The sequence below is a fragment of the Amblyraja radiata genome, chromosome 17 (assembly GCF_010909765.2).
Source record: "Amblyraja radiata isolate CabotCenter1 chromosome 17, sAmbRad1.1.pri, whole genome shotgun sequence".
Classification (NCBI taxonomy): domain Eukaryota; kingdom Metazoa; phylum Chordata; class Chondrichthyes; order Rajiformes; family Rajidae; genus Amblyraja; species Amblyraja radiata.
Window position 1 is genome coordinate 36,610,940 of NC_045972.1, and position 24,558 is coordinate 36,635,497.

The window sequence follows — 24,558 nt, forward strand, 5'->3', positions numbered from 1 at the left end:
AAGTAGAGACATTGGTGTGGTGTCTTGGCCATTGCTTCGATGTGGCTAGTCCAGGACTATCAATTTGCATAATCTTGCATTTTTATGATACAGGGCATTTTTGTATTAAGCCAAGCATTGGTAGAAAACCAAAGATAAAAGCATCTGGAAGTTCAGTTGTGTATTACATGTTTTATAGTGCACCATGAAATGGAATTGTAGTGTTAAGCTGATTATGTGCCACAAATAATATGGAGCAACCTGTACACAATGAACATTTGATCATGGTCTAATGAACATGCCATGAACCCAAACCGTACAGGGTGCATGCCAACATCATTTGTTTGCAGTGCACATTGGATACCTCCCATGATATTTATTTAAATGAAAAGAGTGTGGGTCACTTGCAAGAGATCATATTGGAACACAAGGAACAAAGCTGCAACCTGTGCTATTTAAAGTAGTCATTTCTATTCTGGCTTCTTGAGGACTCAGCTGGAGCACAGTTCAAAATAATCAACCATACCACACTTCAAAACTGAAATGATTCCTGAATGTTCCAAGCATTTCACAGGTGAGATCTAGTGTCTGTTAAAAACAGAGTAGGTTTAGCTGGATAACTGGATTAGCATGATCCCATACATCTCCAATTCATTGTGGCCTGTGCCCATAGTAAATATGGCATTTGGCTGCAGGTAGACACAAAATGCTGGAGTAACAGCGGGTCAGGCAGCATCTCTGGAGAAGATGGATAGGTGAAGATTTGGTCGTTGCCTATCCATTTTTTCCATAGATGCTGCCTGATCCGTTGAGTTACTCCAGCATTTTGTTTCTATCTTTGGTATAAACCAACATCTGCAATTACTTTTTTTTACAACTTGGCTGAGGTGGGTTGATGCCTGCCATGTCATATTACCAAACGTAAGGAAAGTGTGTGTTTTTGAGTGAGTAAGAGAGAAGGAGCTGAATAGCTGCAAGTGAATATTTTGGGCATAATTGCTAGAATAATGGTTAATTGTGTGAATGCAGTAATATATTTGTTGGTAGATGGGATATGTTTGTAGATCAAATGTGTCAGGGCATGAATGATTTTCCTGCGGGCAATTATTATGGGCAATATGTTAGCAGTTTGTCCTTTGCCATTTCATAGAAACATAGAAAATAGGTGCAGGAGTAGGCCATTCGGCCCTTCGAGCCTGCACCGCCATTCAATATGATCATGGCCGATCATCCAACTCAGTATCCTGTACCTGCCTTCTCTCCATACCCCCTGATCCCTCTAGCCACAAGGGCCACATCTAACTCCCTCTTAAATATAGCCAATGAACTGGCCTCAACTACTTTCTGTGGCAGAGAATTCCACAGATTCACCACTCTCAGTGTGAAAAAAATATTTCTCATCTCTGTCCTAAAAGACTTCCCCCTTATCCTTAAACTGTGAACCCTTGTTCTGGACTTCCCCAACATCGGGAACAATTTCCCAATGAGATTTCACCTTGATTCCTGGTGATTTTCTTGACATCCTCCCCCCCCCCCCCCCCCCCCCCATCCCCCTGCAGAGTGCAGAACATCTTTTTAACTGTACACCCCTTTTATCGGGATATTAAGGACCATGTCTGTGAGATGTGAGATGGATTGCTTTCTCCCAATGCAGGAAACAGTGCTTCCCAAGCTTGCAGTGACAAACAGCATAGATTTAGTGAGTAGGAGATGTTAGCAGTACATCAGTTGAGAGTCGTACAGCATAGAAACAGGCCATTCAGCCCAACTTTTCCATGATGCCCCATCTGCGCTAGTCCCACCCACCTGTGTTGGGCCCATATCCCTCTAAACGTTTCCTATCCCTCCTTGTTGACACATTAGTTTCTGCTGCTATAGTTCCTGGTGGTTAACATGCCATAATACATTAACGTTTACAATTAGCACCTCCAAAACCAAACACAAGTCGTGGTATGAGGTTCATTCATGAAACTAACACTGGCAAACTATTATCTGTTCTTCAATCAATACCATTTTAAAACATATTTGTGTATTACTAAATATCTAAGCCCAGAACTGACAATTAAAAGCTTGGTCAAGTAAGTAATTTCCATTGACTTTTCTTAAACCTAACGCTGTTAACTGCTGTGGCTGGTCTTTACCAGCTTTTCTTCACCAGATGCTGCAACACCAGAAAATCGATCATCAGCAATTTCTTTACACTACTTTGGCATATTTGTTAATTCTTGCTCAAATATTAATAAAACACATATGTACAAGTACCTGTGAAAACCATTGAACACGTGATGAAAATACCAAAATATTTTGGATAACCAGATGGAATCAGAGTGCTCCAAGCCTCTTCACCAAGTAGTAGCATCATTAAACATAAAGGCTAAAACTGTCCATGAAAGGATGCCATGTTAAATTTAATGATGTGTAAAGTCATTCCCAGAAAATTCCTTGCTATCTTCACATAAATAATGATGTAACGAAATATAACATTTTTTTTGTAATGATTATATAAGCTATTACTTTCAGAAGTAATTAGAATAGACTGAGAACCATTGGAGTTGGCATTTTCATCTGTGCAGGTGGCGCAGTGATCCCATGCCTGACGTCTCCACAGCTGACTCTGGGTGCTTTTGTAATAACAAAGTATAACCATATAACAATTACAGCACGGAAACAGGCCATCTCGGCCCTACAAGTCCGTGCCGAACAATTATTTTCCCTTAGTCCCACCTGCCTGCACTCATACCATAACCCTCCATTCCCTTCTCATCCATATGCCTATCCAATTTATTTTAAAATGATACCATCGAACCTGCCTCCACCACTTCCACTGGAAGCTCATTCCACACCGCTACCACTCTCTGAGTAAAGAAGTTCCCCCTCATGTTACCCCTAAACTTCTGTTCCTTAATTCTGAAGTCATGTCCTCTTGTTTGAATCTTCCCTATTCTCAAAGGGAAAAGCTTGTCCACATTAACTCTGTCTATCCCTCTCATCATTTTAAAGACCTCTATCAAGTCCCCCCTTAACCTTCTGCGCTCCAGAGAATAAAGACCTAACTTATTCAACCTTTCTCTGTAACTTAGTTGTTGAAACCCAGGCAACATTCTAGTAAATCTCCTCTGTACTCTCTCTATTTTGTTGACATCCTTCCTATAATTGGGCGACCAAAATTGTACACCATACTACAGATTTGGTCTCACCAATGCCTTGTACAATTTTAACATTACATCCCAGCTTCTATACTCAATGCTCTGATTTATAAAGGCTAGCATACCAAAAGCTTTCTTTACCACCCTATCTATATGAGATTCCACCTTCAAGGAACTATGCACGGTTATTCCCAGATCCCTCTGTTCCACTGTATTCTTCAATTCCCTACCATTTACCATGTACGTCCTATTTTGATTTGTCCTGCCGAGGTGTAGCACCTCACATTTATCAGCATTAAACTCCATCTGCCATCTTTCAGCCCATTCTTCCAAATGGCCTAAATCCCTCTGTAGACTTTGGAAATCCTCTTCATTATCCACAACACCCCCTATCTTGGTGTCATCTGCATACTTACTAATCCAATTTACCACACCTTCATCCAGATCATTGATGTACATGACAAGTATATTAGAGTCAGAGTGTGCCACAAAAGTTGAGTATTTTTAAATAATCATCTTCCCATTGGCAGCGATCACAACTCCTCAAGGTGAATTGCTGTTGGGGTTGAATGTGCCGTTAGTGGTGCAATGTAGTGCAAATCAGTAGGCTTTGTGTGCCTGCCAGACAAGTTGGAAAAGAAGTGGAGCAAAGAAAAACAGGTGTAGAATTACTGTCTACTTTATGTTTTGAGGATAATCAGCCAGGAAATGCCTCCATGCATTAAAGCAGCTTTGCGCATCACTTGGACATTTTGTGAAAATCCAAGTGGGAACTGCAGGTGCATATACTATGATGGATCCCTTGAACAGAAGATAGACACAAAATACTGGAGTAACTCAGCGAGACAGGCAGCATCTCTGGAAAGAAGGAATGGGTGACATTTTGGGTTGAGACCCTTCTTCACACTGTCAGGGGAGAGGGAGATACAGTGATAAGGAAGTGTAAGGTGTGAAAACGAGACAAGGGGAATAGAGATCGAGGAAAATGTAGAATCAATCATTGTTAGCTAGGAGAAGGTAACAACAGATAAGCAACAAGCAAACAGATAAAATATAAATGAGGCCAGTCAGACTAGTCGGAGAACTGGAAATGGTGAAGGGATGGAGGGAGAGGGAAGGTAAGGGTTACTTGAAGTGAGAGATCTCAATCTTCATACCGCTTGGGTGTAAACTGCCCAAGCGAAATATGAGGTGTTGTTCCTCCAATTTGCGCTGAGCCTCACTGATAATGGAGGAGTTCCAGGACAGAAAGGTCAGTGAGGGAATGGGGGGGGGGAGTTAAAGTGTTTAGCAACCGGGAGATCAGGTAGGTTTAGGCGGACTGAGTGGAGGTGTTCAGCGAAACGATCGCCAAACCTGCACTGACTGATGATCACACCTGCTAAAGGTGCATGCTCACGTTGCACGGTGAGGTTCTCGTACAACATTTTTTGAGTTTCACTGTGTTGAAGCTGTGATGGAACTGGCACTGGGTTTCAAGGCACCTGTTGATATGTTGCAAGTTCTTACACCTTTCATTATGTGGTCTTTCAAGTGCGATCTTTCAATTCTTTTACCATAGAGCCCTTGGGGAAAAAAAGAATACTTTTTCAATCCCACTCTGCCATTTATTAATATACATTGTCACAAAGTTGAAGTTGGATCTAGACCAGAACTGTACACAGATTCTCAAAGTAAATTATTCAGTTTAATTGACAATCCCCAGATATCTCTGTCAAAGCTTCTAGTGCATCGCAGAATAGACAATTTCTTTCCCAAAAATGTTGCAGTTTTAAATTGCCGTAGGAGTAGCCAAAATACCATGGATCAGAGATGCAGATGCCTGAAAATGTGTGATATGCTGCCATCTGCTGTTATTCTCAGAATAGAGTTCGATGGAAAATCAGTTGATGATCAGCTACAAAGAAAAACGATTGTAACTATATACTTATATACATTAAGCACATTGGGACACGTTGTGAAGCTTGATGCAGCTCTCGGGTTATTTACAGGAATAGCCCAAAGTCAATAGTGCAGAGGCTGGAAATCTGAAGTGTAAACAGAAAATGCTGGAGATACTTAGCAGGTAGGGCAGTATCCGTGGAGAGAGAAACAGATGACCTTCCCCAGTACTGATCACTGGAAAATTGAAATATTGACTCTGTATCTGTTTATGATGTGGGATCTGCTCTGCATTTCCACTGTTCCTTATTGTATTATCAATGCCTGTGCTATTCATAGTCATAGAGTTATACAATGTGGAAACAGGCCCAACTTGCCCACAGTGGCCAACATGTCCCAGCTGCACTAGTCCCATCTGACTGTGTTTGGTCCATCCCTCCAAACCTGTCCTATCCATGTACCTGTCTAACTGTTTCTTAAATGTTGGGATAGTCCGTGCCTCAACTGCCTTCTCTGGCAGCTTGTTCCATACACCTACCACCCTTTGTGTGAAAATGTTACCCCTCAGATTCCTATTAAATCTTTTCTCCTTAACCTTAAACCTATGTCCTCTGGTCCCCGATTCACCTACTCTGGGCAAGAGTCTCTGTGCATTAAATAGTCTCTGTGCATTCAGAGCCAATGAATCTAATCTAATCTAATCTAAAAAATCTGAAAGATTTGTGCCCTCTTATGTTTGAATGTTCCCCTAAACCACTGGTGCCTCAGCTTGACATTGCATCCAAAGGGCAGCTCAGTCACTGCTGTACACTGTCTGTCAGTACCGCGCTGGTGTATCCCACCAGACTTGTGCTCAGATCCTAGAATAGAACTTGAATCAATAATTTCTGACATGTTGGTGAATAGCACCAACTGACCCATGCTGCCACTCTATCTATGACAGGTCTGTGTTTAAAAGCTACTTTTCTTGCTTGTGGCTACTGTGGGAATATTGTATCTATTGATATAGCTGCAAGGGGAAATCTGAGTAATGCAGCTATCATGTAGGAGCCAGGGGCTGCTTTCCAGGCAGCTAAATGAAACATAACATCTTAAAAGATCTTTCTGACTTCTGATTTCAAGTGTTGTTTTAAAATAGGATGTGTAACATTGTCTCCATGTAAACCTTTTGCTAAATGTCGTACTTTCAAATTCTTAATTCCATTGACAAACTAATGAACCAGCTGAGGCACTTTTACTCTGCTTTCCACATCTCTGTAAGAATAGTATTGTTTGCAGCAGGTTTAGTTAACTATTAGAAATTTTGTAATTAGAATATGAATTCAGCTATATTTTTTACTTTGATCCATTTATTTCTGTTATCTCTTGGTTTCAAAGATCTTTTATTGTCATGTGTACCAATTAAGGTACAGTGATATGCGAATTACCATAGAGCCACACTAAAAAAAAAGCAACAAGACGCACAACTACATAAAAATTAACATAAACATCCACCACAGCGGACTCCCCACGTTTCTCACTGTGATGCAAGGCAATAAAGTCCAAACTTCTTCCTCTTTATTCGCTTGCGGTCAGGGGAGTTGAACCATCCTTTGCAGCGATCGAAGCTCCCCCGTCGGGGCGGTCGAAACTCCCGCGATCGGGGCGGTCGAAGCTCCTGCGACTTGGAGTTCCCGAAGTCGGTCTCTAACCAGAGACCGCGATGTTAAAGCCCGCAGTCTGAAGAAGGGTTTCGGCCCGAAACGTCGCCTATTTCCTTCGCTCCATAGATGCTGCTGCACCCGCTGAGTTTCCCCAGCAATTGTGTGTACCCGCGGTAGACCTCAGAGGTCGATCCCTGGCAAAGGGATCGCAAGCTCCACGATGTTAAGTCCACAGGCTCCCGCGGTGGGGCTCTCGGTCTGCCTCCAGCAAAGGGCACCAACTCCTGATGTTAGGCCGCAGTGCGGAGGGAGATGAGATACGGAAAATAATGGCATCTCCGTCAAGGTAAGAGATTAGAAAAAGTATCTCCCCCCCCCCCGAAGTAGGATTCCAGTTATTCCCTCTTCTCCCCACTCCCTCCAGGAAAGAGGTACAGAAGTTTGAAAATGCATGCTTCCTGATTCAGGGACAGTTCCTTCCCAGCTAGAGAGCAACCCTGACCTCCAACCCACCTGACCTCCAACCCACCTGACCTCCAACCCACCTGACCTCCAACCCACCTGATTGGAGACCTTCAAACTCTCTTTAATCGGACTTGATTGGACTTTATCGTGCTAAATGTTATACCTTTTATCCTGCATCTCTACACTGTGGGCAGCTTGATTATAATCATGTATAGTCTTTTTGCTTTTCACTGTACCTTGATACACATGACAATAATAATCTGAACTAAACTACATTGAGCAGAGCACTCCATCGATTCTCCTGTCCTATTAAAATTGTAAATTGGATTGTTAGAGTGTTCTTCCTATTCATGATTTCACACCAATGAATTCTAAATAAATGTTTTCTACAATATTAAAAGCTCACTATTTGCAATATTTTGGATTATAAAGAAAGATCTTGCATTCATGTAATTTGTTTCATGATACCTAGATTTTGCATGGCACTTCACAGCTCATGCCATACATTTGAACCAAAGTCATTCCTATAATATACTGACATTATAGATAGCAATCTCCCAATATCAACAATGACATAAATGCCCAAGTTGTCTATTTCTGGATCTGTTGCATTGAAGGATATGTGTTGACAGTGCAGTAATTTAATATGCCATTCTTTGAATGTTAACATAGGAACATTTGTGTGCATTGAGCAAGTTAGTCTCAGGATAATATCTCATTCAAAAAACACTACCTCCAACAGTAGTGAATCCCGCAAGACTGCACTGAAAAGCCAGCCTAGATTGTGGAACCATGTATCTGAAGTGAGTTCCCACATTCTGGCCGGTGGGAAAAGCCTGATGTATTAACCTACGACAATATATCAATATAGTTTTCAAGGATGGTATGATATTGGTGAGTTATTCATAACTCCCCACTTAACGTTGTATTCTTCAAGAATATGGAATAGTTAGAGAATAGGTCGAATTTGGTGTAAAATATGAGTTATTTCTCCTCGCAGCATATCAAGACTGGCAACCTTTAACATAGGAATGGTTGAATGCTGAGTTGTGATATCGAGTCTGTAGGGAAAGGATCCACAACAAAGACTTACTGCCTAGAAACTCAGTTGTGTACCAGAGCATATACGTGTGATACATAAAATATTTTCAGAAATTTGTTTGCAAAGTTGATGTGGGATTTATCAGATGTCCCACAAAGTGTGCTATTTACCTTCACGGTCCATTTATGACTGGCACTCGTATGCACAGAGGTGCTTGGATATGTGCAGCAGCATCCAATTGCTTGTAGCATGTTTTTCAATGGCACCTCTGTGATTTCAATACATGCAGAAATACAGTGCCCTCCATAATGTTTGGGACAAAGACCCATTATTTATTTATTTGCCTCTATACTTCACAATTTGAGATTTGTAAACGAAAAAAATCATAAACAGCAATAAAAGTTTCCAAAGTGATGGAAAGACTGGAGGAAAGACTAGTGGCTGAGAGCACTCTTATACCTGCATTAAGGAGGCAATTAAACACACCTAAACAATTTCAAACGCCTGTGAAGTAATGTCCCTGTTGTCATTTCTACATGGTGAAACCAAAATGTATAAAAATCGCCTTTTTTAAAAATCTGACAATGTGCACCTTAACCACATGTGATTTTTTCTATTACAAACCTCAAATTGTGGAGTACAGAGGCAAATAAATAAATGATGGGTCTTTGTCCCAAACATTATGGAGGGCACTGTAAGCCTTCATAATATATACAAGGGCAACATTATCCTAACTTAAAGGGGATTTGCCTCACTAGATCCCTGTCCATGGAGTACAACACTGGGGAACTAACATCAAAGTAGTTCCCCTTTTAGATAAAGGGAGGTGGTAACACTACTGGATATAGCTCTAGCAAGAAATGTATAGACATGTAAAATGTATTAAGAGTCTTGCACCGTTTTAGTTTTTTATATATTCTTAATCACGATTAAAGTTTATGTTTAAAAAAAAAAAAGTTTTTTCCCTTGCTGCAGCAGCACCTCAGGAACCACAATGCCAAAAAATGTATTCCAAATCTGGATATTTTCACTCACCCCCACTCTGCGAACACCTCCTCCAGCAGCTATTCTCAAGGGGGAAGGAAAAATGAAATGAAGACCAGATTAAAAGCTAAAATATCCAAGTTATCAGTGCATTTAATGTGGGAATTCTACTAGTTTGATGCATAGTTGCTGTGCAAATAGAGAAATTCAGTGGAATTTCAAGCCAGAAAAACTGCAGTACAGCAGGAAAATAGTCTGTAGCCAGATATCAGTTCGTAACTGTGGTGATTACAAATGTAAAATTCTAATCTTACAATTTACTTTACTCTTGTATAAAATTGTTACGATTCTCAGAGAATTGAGTTGAATGCAAAGTTTAAAATAGGAAGATAGTTATGGTATTAGAATGTTAATTAGGCAGACATTTGTTGGATATGTGATCATTACTAAGGAATGTATTAAGTTCTTGATTTAACTCTTTACTCAATTTCCTTTTTTTGTTATTGTCTATACTACCTTCAGTGTGAAGCAAATCTTGGTAGAGCAGTTTAATAGGTAATTCTGTAATTATTACATTTTGTCAATGCCATTAGTAAAAGATCACATTAATTTAGCTGATAGGTTTTATGGTGGCCTATAAAAAGCAATAAGTGACATACAAGCCATCTGTTAATGAACCATATTTACTATTCTCATTATTAGGAAGGCATTAATTGTAATAAAGCACATGCCTAAGATATATGAAAGTAATCGGTATTGCATTAAATGAGCCAATATGAAAAATAATCAAGATATAAGATTTTAGTATTAAAACGTATTAGGAACAAAGCCGTGTAAATTTAAAAAAAAAGCAAATGTGTCCAGCATAGAGGAGAACATATCATTGTCATTTTAGCAGATAAACAAGAGTAAAGTTCAGATTTGGGCAGGATCAAATCCCTATTTCCATATGACCAAATCTAAGATTTGAAGGGGAAGGGAAAAAAATCTTGAGTTATGATTATAAAGTTGAAATGTTTCATTCGCATTGAAGATAATCAGGGGCAAATCATTCAGTGTCTGAAGAAGTCGTCGAATGTTAAAATATATATATTTTTTTAATTGTTGTAATGAGTCATTTGAAAGACTGGAGCAAATTGCAGCCAAGGTAAAATATAACGTTGAGAGGTTTACAAAACCAACGGTACATGGTTATATCCACTTTTTAAAATGGTGCTTCACTTGATAGCTAGAATCATCTGTACACAACCTCACTCATGAGGGAGTTGGGACTGTGAGTGAGGACCAGTAAAGTGAAAAAGATTGTGATGTTTGGTACGTCAGGGGGGGGGGCAAACTGGAGATTAAAGGCGTCATTGAGAGGGTAGTTTTAGTCCACTAGAGTTAGCCCAAGGATTTAGATAAGCTCCAACAGAAAGCCATGGTGTTAAAGAATAGAGCAACTTGCTGACAGCAAAGATATGTGTGAGTTACCTTTGCTAAGACCCTGTGCCATCAATGCCCCTAACACCTAAATCCTCTGCCCTCACTGAGAGCTAAGAACAGGCGTTAACTCATCAGACAGAGGCAATCAATACTCCAGCTTTTTGTGTCTATCTTTGCAGTGTGGATTCTGTCCAACTTCACTGTGTAATAACTCTTAAGAAAAACCAGCCAGCTGCACCAGTCCTTTTTCAATTTCACCAAGCTTTAACTCAAGCAACTGGTAGGGACTTTGGAACACAGTCCTCCAATTTTGCTGCCCACAGAAAGTTGTTGCCATTTATTGATTTACTTCATGCAATTCATGGCACGAACAAATCCGTCTACAACAGAGCCAGGGGAGACCAGTATCAAGCAAGGCTGCACCATGGCCCCAATACTTCTCTCAATCTCTTTCAGCACAATGTTACATCTTGCTTACAACAAGCTTCCCACAGGACTGGAATTAATCTGCAGGACTAAAATGAAACTATTCAATCTCTGAGAACTACAATCTAGAATCAAAGTCACGTACTGGTTCCAAGGCCACTGAAAAACAGAATCATTCACTAGGTCAGACGGCATCTTTGGAAAGAGAAACAGAGTACAACTTCAGGTCATAGATACTTTTTTCCATCATCGACTATTTACACCCAAACCTCGGCAATGGAGTTGTACTACGTAGACCACAAAAGGTTTGCACACTCATGGAGTCCAAGCTCCAGGTCATCTCTAAATTATTTACTGAAGCATATGAGATGGTGGAATTTACGTTCAACATGCCCAGGACACTAAGATCCTCCACTAAGCCGCTGCCACCGTCCCACACTGAACCAACAATAAAGTCAGATCCTGGAAAATATGGACCACAAGTCAGAGGTCACCTCTCAGCAATTCATCCTGGCGTGGAAACTTTGAGGTTGATTGAGGAAAAAGATGTTTGAAGATAAAAATCTCAGAACTGGCACAAAACTCACGGTCTACTGGGTAGCAGTAATCCTTTCCCATTTCAGTGCTTCTGAGGCCTACATACAAGAATCTCGTGGCACTAGAAAGACATGGACACGTTTATATAAAATCTACAGATTTACTGAAAAGGCTAGTGAGCTAACGTCGGTGAACTCTCCCAGCATTTAAAACACATGTTACACTCACGTGGCAGGCCACTAACCTCTTGGAGCAGATGCTATTAACCGTTTTGTCATGGGGAAATGCTACCAAACAGATAGAGGAAAAGATTCAAGAATGTACTCTAAACCATCTTGGGATACTCGACCTTCCCACCAACTCCTTCAAAACTCTGACCCATGACCAGTCTTAAAGTGGTGGAGGAGCATTCCTGATGGATATTGAGGACCTTAAATGTTTGGATCAGGAGCACCGATGCCCTGCATAAGCTTTGCACCATTTCATCATATCTGGAACAGTTTGCGGTTCGTTCAATGGTCCTATTTATTACCTCAGAACCCACAGGACCGAAGTGGAAGCAAGAGAGGAAGATTTGTCTCGCATATCCCCTGGATTGGTGCTCTTTTTTTCAAACAATGTGGTGTAGGAAGAGTCTAGCTACACTTTCCTAGATCATCTTGCCCAAGTTCCCCTGCAGTGATCTCATAGCAGGATTGCATGGGCATGACTCTGACACAGAGATCATTGCGTGGCCTAGTATGACATGACTGTCTGAATGTCACATGTAGCATGATATGACCTGGAAACTCCTGTCAACACAATTTACTCTGCGTTAACTTAATTTTAATTCACATAGTTCAAAAAACAACTGTTGTGATCTAATATTTTGCCTAACGATTATTAAAATGGTGGCTAGCAATCTCTTTATTCTCCATTGAAACTGAAAGTGGGCAGGATCAGCCTCTGCTCATCTTCACTACAGGTTTACCTGAAAAGCACGTACCCAACCATTTTTGGGAGTTAATTTTGCAGCTCTTTGTAACAGATCAGTTGCAATACAGAACTTTATTCAATTGTTGTACTAAAGTGATTGAAGTGTTTTGCAGGATATCTGTTGGTTTTTAAGTATTGTGTACATAATTCAATAAGCAGCTGCAATTCATGGTTATAGCCTGTGTACATTATATATCATACCCCTGTGTTCAAAGCACAAGCTGCATAATAATGCTCAAACATAATAAACTTACATTGATGCAGGTTACACATGTACCACCACTCTGCAGGTGTCCCAGCTCAGATATCAAAAGAGGCTTGCACTTCCTAACCAAGGGTTTTGGAGAAAATTAGTATGTTTACATCTCAAACTAATTTTTTTTTTAAATGCTGTTGTCACCTTGTTGAGAAACAAAACAAAGCAGGAAACACGCGGCAGGTCAGGCATCATCTGTGAAGAGAGAAAGCAGAGTCACCATTTCAGGTCAATTACTATTCACAAGTTCTGTTGAAAGGTCATTGATATGAAACGTTGACTCTGCTTGTTTTTCTAAGGATGCTGCCTGACCTGCTGAATGATTATGGCCTTGGTTATTTTTCTTTCAAATTCCCCATATATATAAATGAAGAGCTTCAATTGGTGGAATTTGATTTTTTTAAAAAGGAAGGTTTGGAGTGAAAGGTAGAACCGGGGGGAGGGATGGTGGACAGATGGGAATAGCAAGGGAAGGGGGTGAGGAGCGGAATGAGGGATCCAGACAGAATAGAGGTGCGTGATGAGCAGCACAAGGGGGTGGAGGACAGGAAAAGAACTGGGTGAAGAGGTGCCGGAGAGTGGAAAGAAAGGTATATATGAGAGGATCTGGGTAGATCAAAAGGAGAGGCGGGGTGGGGATTTTAAATGAAATTAGAGAATTCGAGGGGGGGGGGGGGGGGGGGGGGGGGAGAATATTTTTACTGAACAAAAAGGACATCTCAGAAAGAGGACATCTTGGATGTCCTGGAGTGGAAAGCCTCATCTTGAGATGCAGTTATGGTGGAGGCAGAGAAAATGCAAGAAAGGGATGGCTCCTGATATGGAGACAATCATCACAAAGGGGAGCGAGGGAGACAAGATAGGTCATGTTATGAGGAGTTGAGCTCAGTGGGGCAAGAGCAGACAGAAATAATAGGGTAGTTCTGTTTGTGGATCTTGAGTAGGAAATAGGAATGAGCAGTGTCAGGTAGGGGAACGATCAGGTTGGAGGGGAGATTACTGAAAGTGATGAGAGCTGTGTTGGTTTAGGAGACCATGGCCTGGTATTTGTTGGTGGGGTCATGGTCAAGGGATGTCAGAGAGCTTGTCACCTTGCCTCAGCAAAGTAAAGGTAAGTCCACCAGTCTGACAGATTCCAAGAGAAGTACAGAGGTAAACTAGATATATTTTGAGGGAGTTAAAAGAGGACTAGCGACAGAATAGTAGGAAGGTCAAGTATTGCTGATTGGGATTTGGGTGGGCGGAGTACCAAGCCTAAGGCATTTGAGATGGCATTGGTGAGGGATGGGAATGGAAATAGAAGAGGCCCATTGACATTGGAGATGGGTTTAGTTGTGGAGAAAAGAAAAATAATTAAAATGAAAGGAGAAAAAATAATTAAATATCATGGCAGACAAATGGATAGCTGCAATGGAGGACTGGTTACACATAAATTAGACCTAGTTTAGTCTCCAATGCCAAGAACTCTCAAATCACAGCTAACTGATTAAGTTTCATAAATGGCTTCATAAGTTTAAATAAGGAACTTATTTCTGCTGACCTTCCAAGTGTGAGTTTACAAAACGGCAAGGATTATTCTCATTTAAAAAAAAAAAGTTGTCTGTATTAGATGGAAATTCATGTGGGGCATCTGAAAGTAGCCTGATAACCAAAATTTGACAGCCATCTCAGCAAGTGCTTTTGAAAAAATCTAAATTATCAAGTCAGAGATATAAAAGAAAGTCTTGAAAAAACACGAGTTTTTTTTTTAACTAATAACCCTATCGGAATTTTTTTTAATTAATTGCCACCTGAGGTTCATGCATCTATGTCCTATTCAAATTAATGATTTGCATTTTACAGAACTGTTAAAGGTAAGTAGACAGACATAAATTTACTGTTACATCACAAAGGCATGTCATTATTATTCCTGAAAAAGCCAAGGTAATAAGGGAGAATGGTTTTCTGAAGGAAAGATCAAGAAATGTTGGCTGGTGCGTGTGAGCGTTATGTTTGATGCAATAAATAGAATCTTCAATCTGACTTCATCTAATGAAGAGATAAATTGGTAAGAATATTCCATACAGCTCTTGGATTAATATTATTCACGTGATTTTTCCACTCTAATTCATCCCTGGCCTCCTTTCCTCAAAAAGACCATTTTTCATTGCCAGAAGCAGAGATCTTTCACTGCAATCTCCTAAATTTCTAGCTATTTGAAAGGATTTGTTGAGCCTGATTTGTAGTAAAATGACAGTGAAAGCACGACCCTGCACAACAGAACATTCACGCAGTACACCCAAACCTCTGTTTTTAATTTGTGTTTCTGTGATGTCTTTATTATTTATTTTATTCGGATTATATGTTTATATTTCCTGTTAACCTATGTAAGGTGTCCTTGAGATGTCTGAAAGGCGCCCAATAAATAAAATTTATTATTATTATTATTAAACCTCGTTTCTGTAACCTCACACTTGGAAGATCAGCAGAAATAAGTTTCTTATTTAAACTTATGAAGAAGCTTATGAAATTAGTTGCTTCCAGAGGAGGAGATGGTAATTGGGAAAACTAGAAACCACTTTTCATTCTTGCTAGAACCGACACATATGTATTTGGCAGTTAGCCTAAGTTCTCTTTCCTACGTTCAACTCCATGAGGTGTCCATTGTCACAACACTGCCTGCTGACCCGTGGCAAATTGCTGATGGTGGCTTCCAGATTTCTCCCTTCATAAAAGCTTAAAATGAAAGCCGTAAGTTGTTCTGTTGTGCAGGGTTGTGCTTTCACTGTCATTTTTCAGCATATCAGGCTCAATAAATCCTTTCAAATTACTGGAAATTTAGGAGATTGCAGTGAAAGATCTATGCTTCTGGCAATGTTCTTTTCAAGTCGAGGACGCCAGGGATGAGTTAGAGTGGATAAATCATGTGAATAATATTAATCCAAGAGCTGTATAGAATAACCATACCAATTTATCTCTTTATTAGATGAAGTCAGATTGAAGATTCTATTTATTGCATCAATTTGAGGTAAAATAAATGACTGGATTAGCCTTGTTTCTCATTTCTCAGTATCTTGTGTTTTCAAAACTTAATGAAAACTTTACAAAATATGTATTCAGCAGCTTTAAAAATAATCCATTTGATTTATTTCAATCTGACGTTACCAACGGCTCAAAGTGACCATTTCCTCATCTGCAGGGTAGCCCAAATACTGGCGATTAATATGGTAATGCCGTTTTAACCTGGTGCTGTTTTGCTTCGGTGAAATCTATCTCGGAACCACTCATGCATGAACCTGACAGATGATGATTTGCAGTTTATTTTCCATTGGGACATTATGCTGAGGCCTTTGGGAAAAGTATGTGAAATGATTATCCAGTGTGATAAACTCCACTTTGTGGCACCAAAATGGATTTAAAAAAAGTCTATGTAATTGAGTTGGCTGGTGACAATGACTGATTTTTAGTGAATATATTGTGCAAAATTTTAAAGAACTTATGGAGACATTTGTTATACACTTACTTAACCTAATTTCTGATTTTCTCTCCACAGCTGTATAGACTCGTGGTTTGAAGTGAACAGATCATGCCCAGAGCACCCTTCCGACTGACCTCTCCTGGCCTGCAGCTGCTTACAGCCTTCTGTTAAAGGTAGGTAGTCAGATGCTAACTAACTGCAATACATCACAAGGCATGACTGTGTTATCATTGGAAGCCAAAATAATATGGGAGGATGGATTTCTGAAGTTATGACTGAGAAAATGTGGCTTGTGAGCATTATATCTGCTTTTATAAGTTCAAGTTACATTTATTGTCACATGCACCAATTGGTACAGTGAGATTTGAGTTACCATGCAGCCACACAAATAAAAAAGAACACAATACACGATAGAGTTCAACATGAACATCCCCCACAGCGGAATCAACGTCTCCCACTGTGAGGGAAGGCAATAAAGTTCAGTCATCTTCCTCTTTGCTGGTAATGGGGGAAAGTAGAAAGCATATTTCGTCCATTAAATGAACAATGAGTTGACATTGTTTTCATCAGTGCTTAGTTTCTCTACCAAGGTAAGCATTGCTACTTGGCATACAGTAGAGCAAGTTGATGGGCAGACAGTTCTGTTATTCTGGTTGAATGTTATCAGGTTCCCCAAGCATCGGGCTCAGGTTGTCAGGCGAATGTAGAACCCACCGTAACTGGTTCCCAGAAATATGCATAAAGAGAACTCTCCCCACTCCTGATGTAAGGTCTCATACCAAAACGTTGACCATCCCTCTGCCTCCATAGATACTGCCTGGTCTGCTGAGTTCCTACAGCAACTCGTTTTTTACTTCAGTGCCCAGCATCTGCAGTCCCCTCTCCTCAACCAATCTTGATTAATCCCTGCACTTTACATTTAGCCTGAAGCCAGTTACAGGGGACTTGGATGTTGTGATGCAGTTAGTACCCCTGTGGGCTTGCACAATACATTACCAAGAAAAAACTAATTTTCAGTCTATGTGCAAAGCCACAGGAGTAATATACAAGTAAAACATGCGTGGAATGCCTCGCTTTTGACCTACACAAGTGTATTTATTTAATTGGTCTTTGTGTAAAAGCTTTGTTTTGTACCTTGTCAAATTAGCTTGATGTCAATTAACTAATTCTGGTGAAATTCTAAGTTTCCTTTCTTTGTTACTTGGGGGTGGATTTGATGATAATGAGTTATAACATATACTCAAATACATTTGTAACTTTGCTAATCTGGTTGTAGGCCTTGTCTGTTGTTGGTCGGCGAGAGAAGGCAGTACATGAAAGTGTTGCTGATCTTTACTTGTTCACTTAGAGAGTAGACTACCTTTCGCCAGGACCAAATAGCAGCCAGCCAGTGTAAAGTGGATGTATTTATGACATAGCCACTTGCATTGAGGCAGGGAGCAAACCCATGATCCAACAAAATCTTAGATCTCTTTTGTTACACAGTTGCTTGCTGTTGAACTTGCTGCGGGAGACAATTATGAAAGAACAATAAAATGTCACAGCGGTTAAGAAAAACCAGCTGCTTTATTCAGCAGATACAATCTATTCATTATGGAAAAATATTAATCTAACTAAAGATTGCAATAAGTTTGAATTAAAGTTTATTGCATGAAAACTTAAATGTATTCTTCTAATCATATATCGTAAAAGTCGACCAGGTGGAATGTAGTACAACCACAAATTTTACTTGGAATAGCTAAGGGATATGAGTGCTGTGTCATTATTGGCAGATCTTGAATGATAACTGCAGAAACTGCGATTTTTGGCAGTCCAGTTCCCATTTCAATTAAGTGCACTTTGTATAAGTACCTCCATTCAATTCTTCACCGTTTCCAACTATCAGTGTGGCTGTAACAAAAGAAGGAACAAATACACAACTAGTCTTAGTTCTGCATCAATTTGCATCAATGTCAACAATGAAGACAGAAGTATAATTATTTTATGTCCAGGTTTTCAGAACAGTTGAGTAAAAATGAGACATTGACAGTTTATTGGAATCTATCAGCAATCATCTGGGATTCCAACATGCCACGCTGCATTGAAGCAGACTCCAAAAGGAAGGTACACAAAAATGCTGGAGAAACTCAGCAGGTGCAGCAGCATCTATGGAGCGAAGGAAATAGGCGACGTTTCGGGCCGAAACCCTTCTTCAGACTTCCAAAAGGAAGGCTGGTTGTCAACTACATTATGGTTAACAGCTTAATTAGAGTCATAGAGTCGTACAGTGGAAACAAGCCCTTGAGCCCGAATAGCCTACACCGGCTAACAATGTCCCAGTTACACTAGTCCCACTTGCCTGCGCTTAGTCCATATCCCTCCAAACCTGGTGTATCCATGTACCTGTCTAACTGTTTCTTAAATAATGGGGTAGTCCCAGCCTCAACTACATCCTCTGGCAGCTTGTTCCATACACCCACCACTCTTTGTGTGAAAAAGTTACCCCTGGGACTCCTATTAAATCTTTTCCCCTTCACCATATGTTTCTATGAGTAGGGTTCTCGATTCCCCTACTCATAGAAACATAGAAAATAGGTGCAGGAGTAGGCCATTCGGCCCTTCGAGTCTGCACCGCCATTCAATATGATCATGGCTGATCAAACTCTGAGCAAAAGACTGTGCATCTACCCAATCTATTCTTCTCATGATTTTGTATAACTCTATAAGATCTCCCTTCATCCTCCTGCGCTCCATGGAATAGAGACCCAGTCTACTCAACCTCCCTATACCTCACACCTTCTAGTCCTGGCAACATCCTCGTAAATCTTTTATGAACCCTTTCAAGCTTGACAGTATCTTTCCTATAACATGGTGCCCAGAACTGAACACAATATTCTAAATGCGTCTTACCAACGTCTTATACAACTGCAACATGACCTCTCATACTCTGACTGATGAAGACCAAAGTGCCAAAAGCCTTTTTGACCACCTTATCTACCTGCAATTCGACCTTCAAGGAACCATGCACCTGTACTCCTGGATCCCGCTGCTCGACAACACTACCCAGAGGCCTACCATTTACTGTGTAGGTCTTGCCCTTGTTCAACGTCCCAAAATGCAACACCTCACACTTCTCTGTATTAAATTCCATCAACCATTCCTCTGCCCACCTGGCCAATCGATCCAGATCCTGCTGTAATCGTTCACGACCACCTTCACTATCTGCAAAACCACTAACCTTTGTATCATCAGCAAACTGATAATCTTGCCCCGTATGTTCTCATCCAAATCATTGATGTAGATGACAAACAGTAACAAAACAGGCCCAGCACCGAACCCTGAGGCACATCACTAGTCACAGGCCTCCAGTCTGAGAAGCAACCTTCCACCATTACCCACTGCTTCCTTCCATGGAGCCAATTTGCTTTCCATTCAGCTATCTCTCCTTGGATCCCATGCGATCTAACCTTCCAGAGCAGCCTACCTTTGCGAACACCTTACTGAAGTCCATGTTCACAACATCTACAGCTCTGCCCTCATCAACCTTTTTGGTCAGGTCGTCATAAAAAATCAATCAGAATCAACCACTTCCCGGTAGCAACGTTACGACAAACCATTTCTAGTTTTTCAAAGCCAATCGCCAACTACGTTTACCGTAGCAAATTTTAGTAGCCAATCGCCGACCACGTTTACCGTGGCAAATCTGAATCCTGCCCCCTGCACCAACTCCTCAGCCACACATTCATTTCCCCTATCTTCCTATTCTTAGCTTCACTAGAACGAGGTACTGGAAGCAATCCTGAGATCACTACCCTGCATGTCCTATTTTTCAGTCGTGCCCAATTCTATAAATTTGTGTTGCAGAACCTCCTTCCTCTTCTGACTATATTATTTGTGCCAACATGCACAACAACCTCCGGCTGCTCACACTCAATCTTGAGGATGCCGTGCAGCTGCTCCGAGACATCCTGGACCCTGACACCAGGGAGGCAACACACCATCCTGGAGTCTCGCCTGTTGTCACAGTACCTCCTATCCGCACCTCTGACAATGGAGTCTCGAACCACTATGGCTCTGCCTGAACGTCACACTTCCCCGTTGAGTCTCGGCACCAGGGTTGGAATCATTGCTCTGGCTACCGCTCAATCTTGTCGTGTCATCCTCTCCCAAGAGGATGTACCTGTTTTCTGTAGGTACAGCCACCATGGTCTCCTGCATTCCACGTTTACTCCTCTTTCACCCACAGTCACCCACCTTCGCTCTTCCTGTATCCTCGTTGTGACAACCTCACTGTAGGTCTTGTCCAAGAAACTCTAGTTTTCCCAAATGGCCCTGAGGTTATCTAATTGCTGCTCCAGTTCCCCAGCACATTTATTCAGGAGCTGCACCGTGACATAATTTCTGCAGGTGTAGTTTCCAGAAGCACCAGCAGTGTCTCTGACTTCCCACATTCTGCAGGAAACACACTGGGTTCACATCAGCAAGTTAGCTTTAAGGCCCTGTCCCACTATCCCGAGTTACTCATGAACTCTCCCGAGTTTTTCCCTTGATCCGAACTCTGGGAATGTTGGGTAATGTCGGTAGCGAGCTCGCAGGAGCCCGTAGGAGTCCGTAGATGTTTCGTAGTGGCTCGTAATGCCAGCCGTAGGAACTTGGGGCATCAGGTAAGTCGGGACGTTTTTTCAACATGTTGAAAAATGTCCACGAGTAAAAAAGATTAGCCCCGAGTACCTACAAATGGCTATTACCGTGATTGTCCGAGTTCGAATCAAGGGGAAAACTTGGGAGAGTTCGTGAGTAACTCGGAAAAGTGGGACAGGACCTTTACACTGCAATTATTTTGGACTCCATAAAATTCCTCAATGAACACAGCAACAATGTTGGGAACCTGATGGCTTGATGGGGCAATGTACCAATAATTAGTGGAACACACAACCGCTTTCTAGACTGCTTTGGAATTTGAATGACCAAGGTGTAAACCTGCAGTGCAGGTTCAGGTGCGATTCAAGTGCTCGGCTTAATACTTCTTAAAGGTCGAGAGCAATAAATACAATTCTTTGAACACCAGAGTTCAGATTAAGAGGTGTTTAGCCTTGCGGCAGATGGTCTCTGCCACTCAAGTTTGGGATGGCCTAATGTAATTTATTTGGTGCTCTGTCAGTACTGTTTATCTCTGCTGCTGCGGCTACTGTGTGTCAGTAGTCCATAACCTGTGCCCATCTGGGCAGAGCATGCACAGCTGTTTCCCTACCAATCTGCTGTTGTGATTTCTGAATCATCACGTGAACCCCCGCCTGTTCTTTTTGCTGGACCCACTGAAGTATGAACATCTAAGAGGTTTTCTTGTGAGGCTCACTCTCAAAGTTATCTTTTTGTACCACCAACTGTGGAAGATTAAAGGTTGGGTTTTTTTATTCACACAAAAAATGAGGATGCCAGAGGCAAACCTAGCATTCACTATCCCTCTCTAAATCTGAGACTGTGGAATTGAATGAAAGACATTCAACAATGCGGTTTGAGGGCAAATTCCGAGATACAGGCTCAGTGATGAAAGAACAATGATACAAATCCAGCTTCAAGAGTCAAGAGTGTTTAATTGTCATATGTACCAAAGACAGACCAATGATATTATTTCTTGCGGAAACATAATGGGTGACCACCCCTACCTAAGATGGTAATGATGTGGGGCTTGGATAATGGCTGTGCCATTGAATGAGTAGAATTTTGATTAGATTGTTGTTGGTTCTTTGGCATTGTGTAATATAGATATAACCGTAAGTATCTGCATAAGTTGAGTTCACTGCAGCAATTGGGAAACATTGTTGAATACATGTGTTGCTCCAGAGAGAGCACAAGGATGGGATTTCAATGGCACACGTGTTGAGATGCATGAAATTACTTAAAGTTATTGTACATATTTGACAAGCTCTTGGTCCGATGGAAAAGTTAGAGCTTGTCAATTTAAGTACAGGTGGTCCCTGCATTACAGGTACCAACATAATTTGTATTGTGATTTGACCTAACATAAAGCTGTGCCATGTGTAAAAAAATAAAATCTTGCTTTATTCCCATAATTTCTGTAAGAGTGAATTTCCGTAACCAAAATGGCCTTAACACAGTATGTGTAAATTTTTAATGGTGTAATGGATATTAATCACTGCCTAATTCATTTCTGACATTGAAAACTAGATCTCACACTCCAGGATGCAATCTTATTAGTGTTCAATTATTACTGTAGATTTTTGTTTAAACTAAATAAAAACAATCTAGTTTCTTTATGCCTCGTCCTTCTCACTTAAACCATTTTATCCCTCTTTGTATTCTATTTTCTCATTTTGAAATTAAATTCAAAATTCAAATTGATGTTTTCTGATTCAAACTCAAAGCTTGTTAATGGTCTTTCAGTCTGATTGAAGTCTGCGTACACTCACAATTGTTTAACATGTTCATACAGAGTTCAAATGCCCTACAGAAGCAACTGTTTTATATTTAGTTTAAGTTTTAGTGCAGAGTCCTATAAAACATCTCTGTTCTTGTTCAAGTGTAATGAAAGCTAAGCTAAGCCCAATTCATTCACTGCTGAGAGCAAAATACAGCCTATTATGTTTTGTGTAAAATTTACCCTTTTGCATTTGTATGATTTGAGATTATATTTAAGGGTGCAGAAAGACAAAGTAAAGGTTGGATATTATAACTAGGTGTACATTGAAAGTTGCACGTAAGTCAACCTTTTGTTCAATATATTGGAAATATTGAGCCTTATTTATTTTCCATTGCTAGAGTTTTAGAAAATCTACATGGAAACCTTCTGTAAACTTTAAAGGTTAAATTAAGTACCTGCAGGAAGAATCTTCTCAAAGAGTTTAGAGTTTAATGAAAATTTGAGAAACCAAAATTGTTAACATTTGCATTAGGAATGTTTGAACTTGCTGTAAGATCAGAATCAAACAATGTGAGTTCAACATCGAATTACAGTCAAACTATATGCCATCTGCCATGTTGGAGCTAATCCAAGAGTTTTTACCAAAATGATTTTGCTTTGAGCTGAAGTTGTTTAGGATGGAGATACCTGAAGATCTTTTTTTACATTGAACAAAAACCTAATTTGATTTAAACATTTCAACAAATTTATGGATAAACCTAATATATTGTTGACTCTGAGGGAAGGTCCTTGAGTGGAGAACTTCATGTTGGGAAACCCAGTTGCACAGTTTTCCTCGCACATTCTTCAGATGGGCAAAAGGGGGAATGAGGGCAGGACCCAGCGATAAAGAAGAAGGGAAAGCTTGATGAACTGGGAGAAAGCACTTTTTTCAACCCCACAGTGGTTTTGCATTTTCAATCTTCCATGAGGCATTTGTTGCCCCCTTTCTCTGTTGGGTTTTGTTTGCCTTAAGGTATAGATGGTTAGGATTAAACCTGGAAATATGGCTAAATACTGAATCGATTCTTCCCTTAATCTTCTAATTTACAGAAACATGGATTGAATTCTCTGGAATCTCTCCTCAAACTTTAACCCTTGGAAACCATGTATCATCCTGTTATGCAACCTCCAAGGTTATTGCACCCTTTCTAAAGTGTGATGCCTGGAATTGTTTACAGAACTCCATATGTAGTATAACCAAGGTTTTGCTTGAATGCAGCATAAGTTCTGTCTCATTGTTCTTTGATCTTCCTGATGTGGAGACTAGCATCCCATGGGGACAATTTTCCATACCTACTCATTTCAATTATGATTGTATATATGCCTATAATCTGGACACACCCACATGTTTTAGTTCATGTTTTGTCCATTTAGCATCCGAAGTTGATGCTGTTGCATTTGTCTCTTTTGTAATCCATTTTGCCTGTTTTGACTAAATCCATTAATGTCTCTGTAATTCAGTGCTTCTATCTACATTCATTACAATCCTCCTATCTTTCCATCATTGGTAAACCTGATGGATAGTTGTTCTACACTGCACACTCCACACAGACAGCACCTGAGGCCAGGATTGAACTCACCTCTGTTGCTGTGAGGCAGCTGCTCTCCCAGCTGTACCACTGTGTGGCCCTTAAGTCATCCAGATTGCAATTGTTTCTGTTTTTATGGTTTGTTTTTCTTTTAGTTGTGGTCTGCTTCAACCCATTTATCCAACCAAGCAAATTAACCTTGTCCCCAGAGTGTTTAATGGTTCTATACCTCAATGTGCTTTAATTTGAAATCCTTCTAACCTTTTTCTTTGTGGTTATTCAGTAGCGGATTTTTACAGTGCTGAAAATCTCCAAGAACTTCAATCAGTTTCCAGGCAAAGATTTATGAATATGTTAAATTCTGCACTACTGCAATCACCCCCATGTGACTTTAATCAATCAAAATAAAT

At 40.5% G+C, this 24,558-nt stretch overlaps 1 protein-coding gene across 2 annotated transcripts in view; it reads left to right on the forward strand.

Annotated features, from left to right (window-relative positions):
- znrf1 (zinc and ring finger 1) overlaps positions 1–24,558 on the forward strand; it is a 195,639-nt gene that overhangs the window by 164,725 nt on the left and 6,356 nt on the right. For both annotated transcript variants that reach the window (XM_033036165.1, XM_033036164.1), the window contains one exon: positions 16,292–16,389. In XM_033036165.1, the coding sequence (XP_032892056.1) occupies positions 16,292–16,349 (58 nt within the window). In that variant the 3' untranslated portion in view covers positions 16,350–16,389. The remainder of the gene's footprint in view (positions 1–16,291; positions 16,390–24,558) is intronic.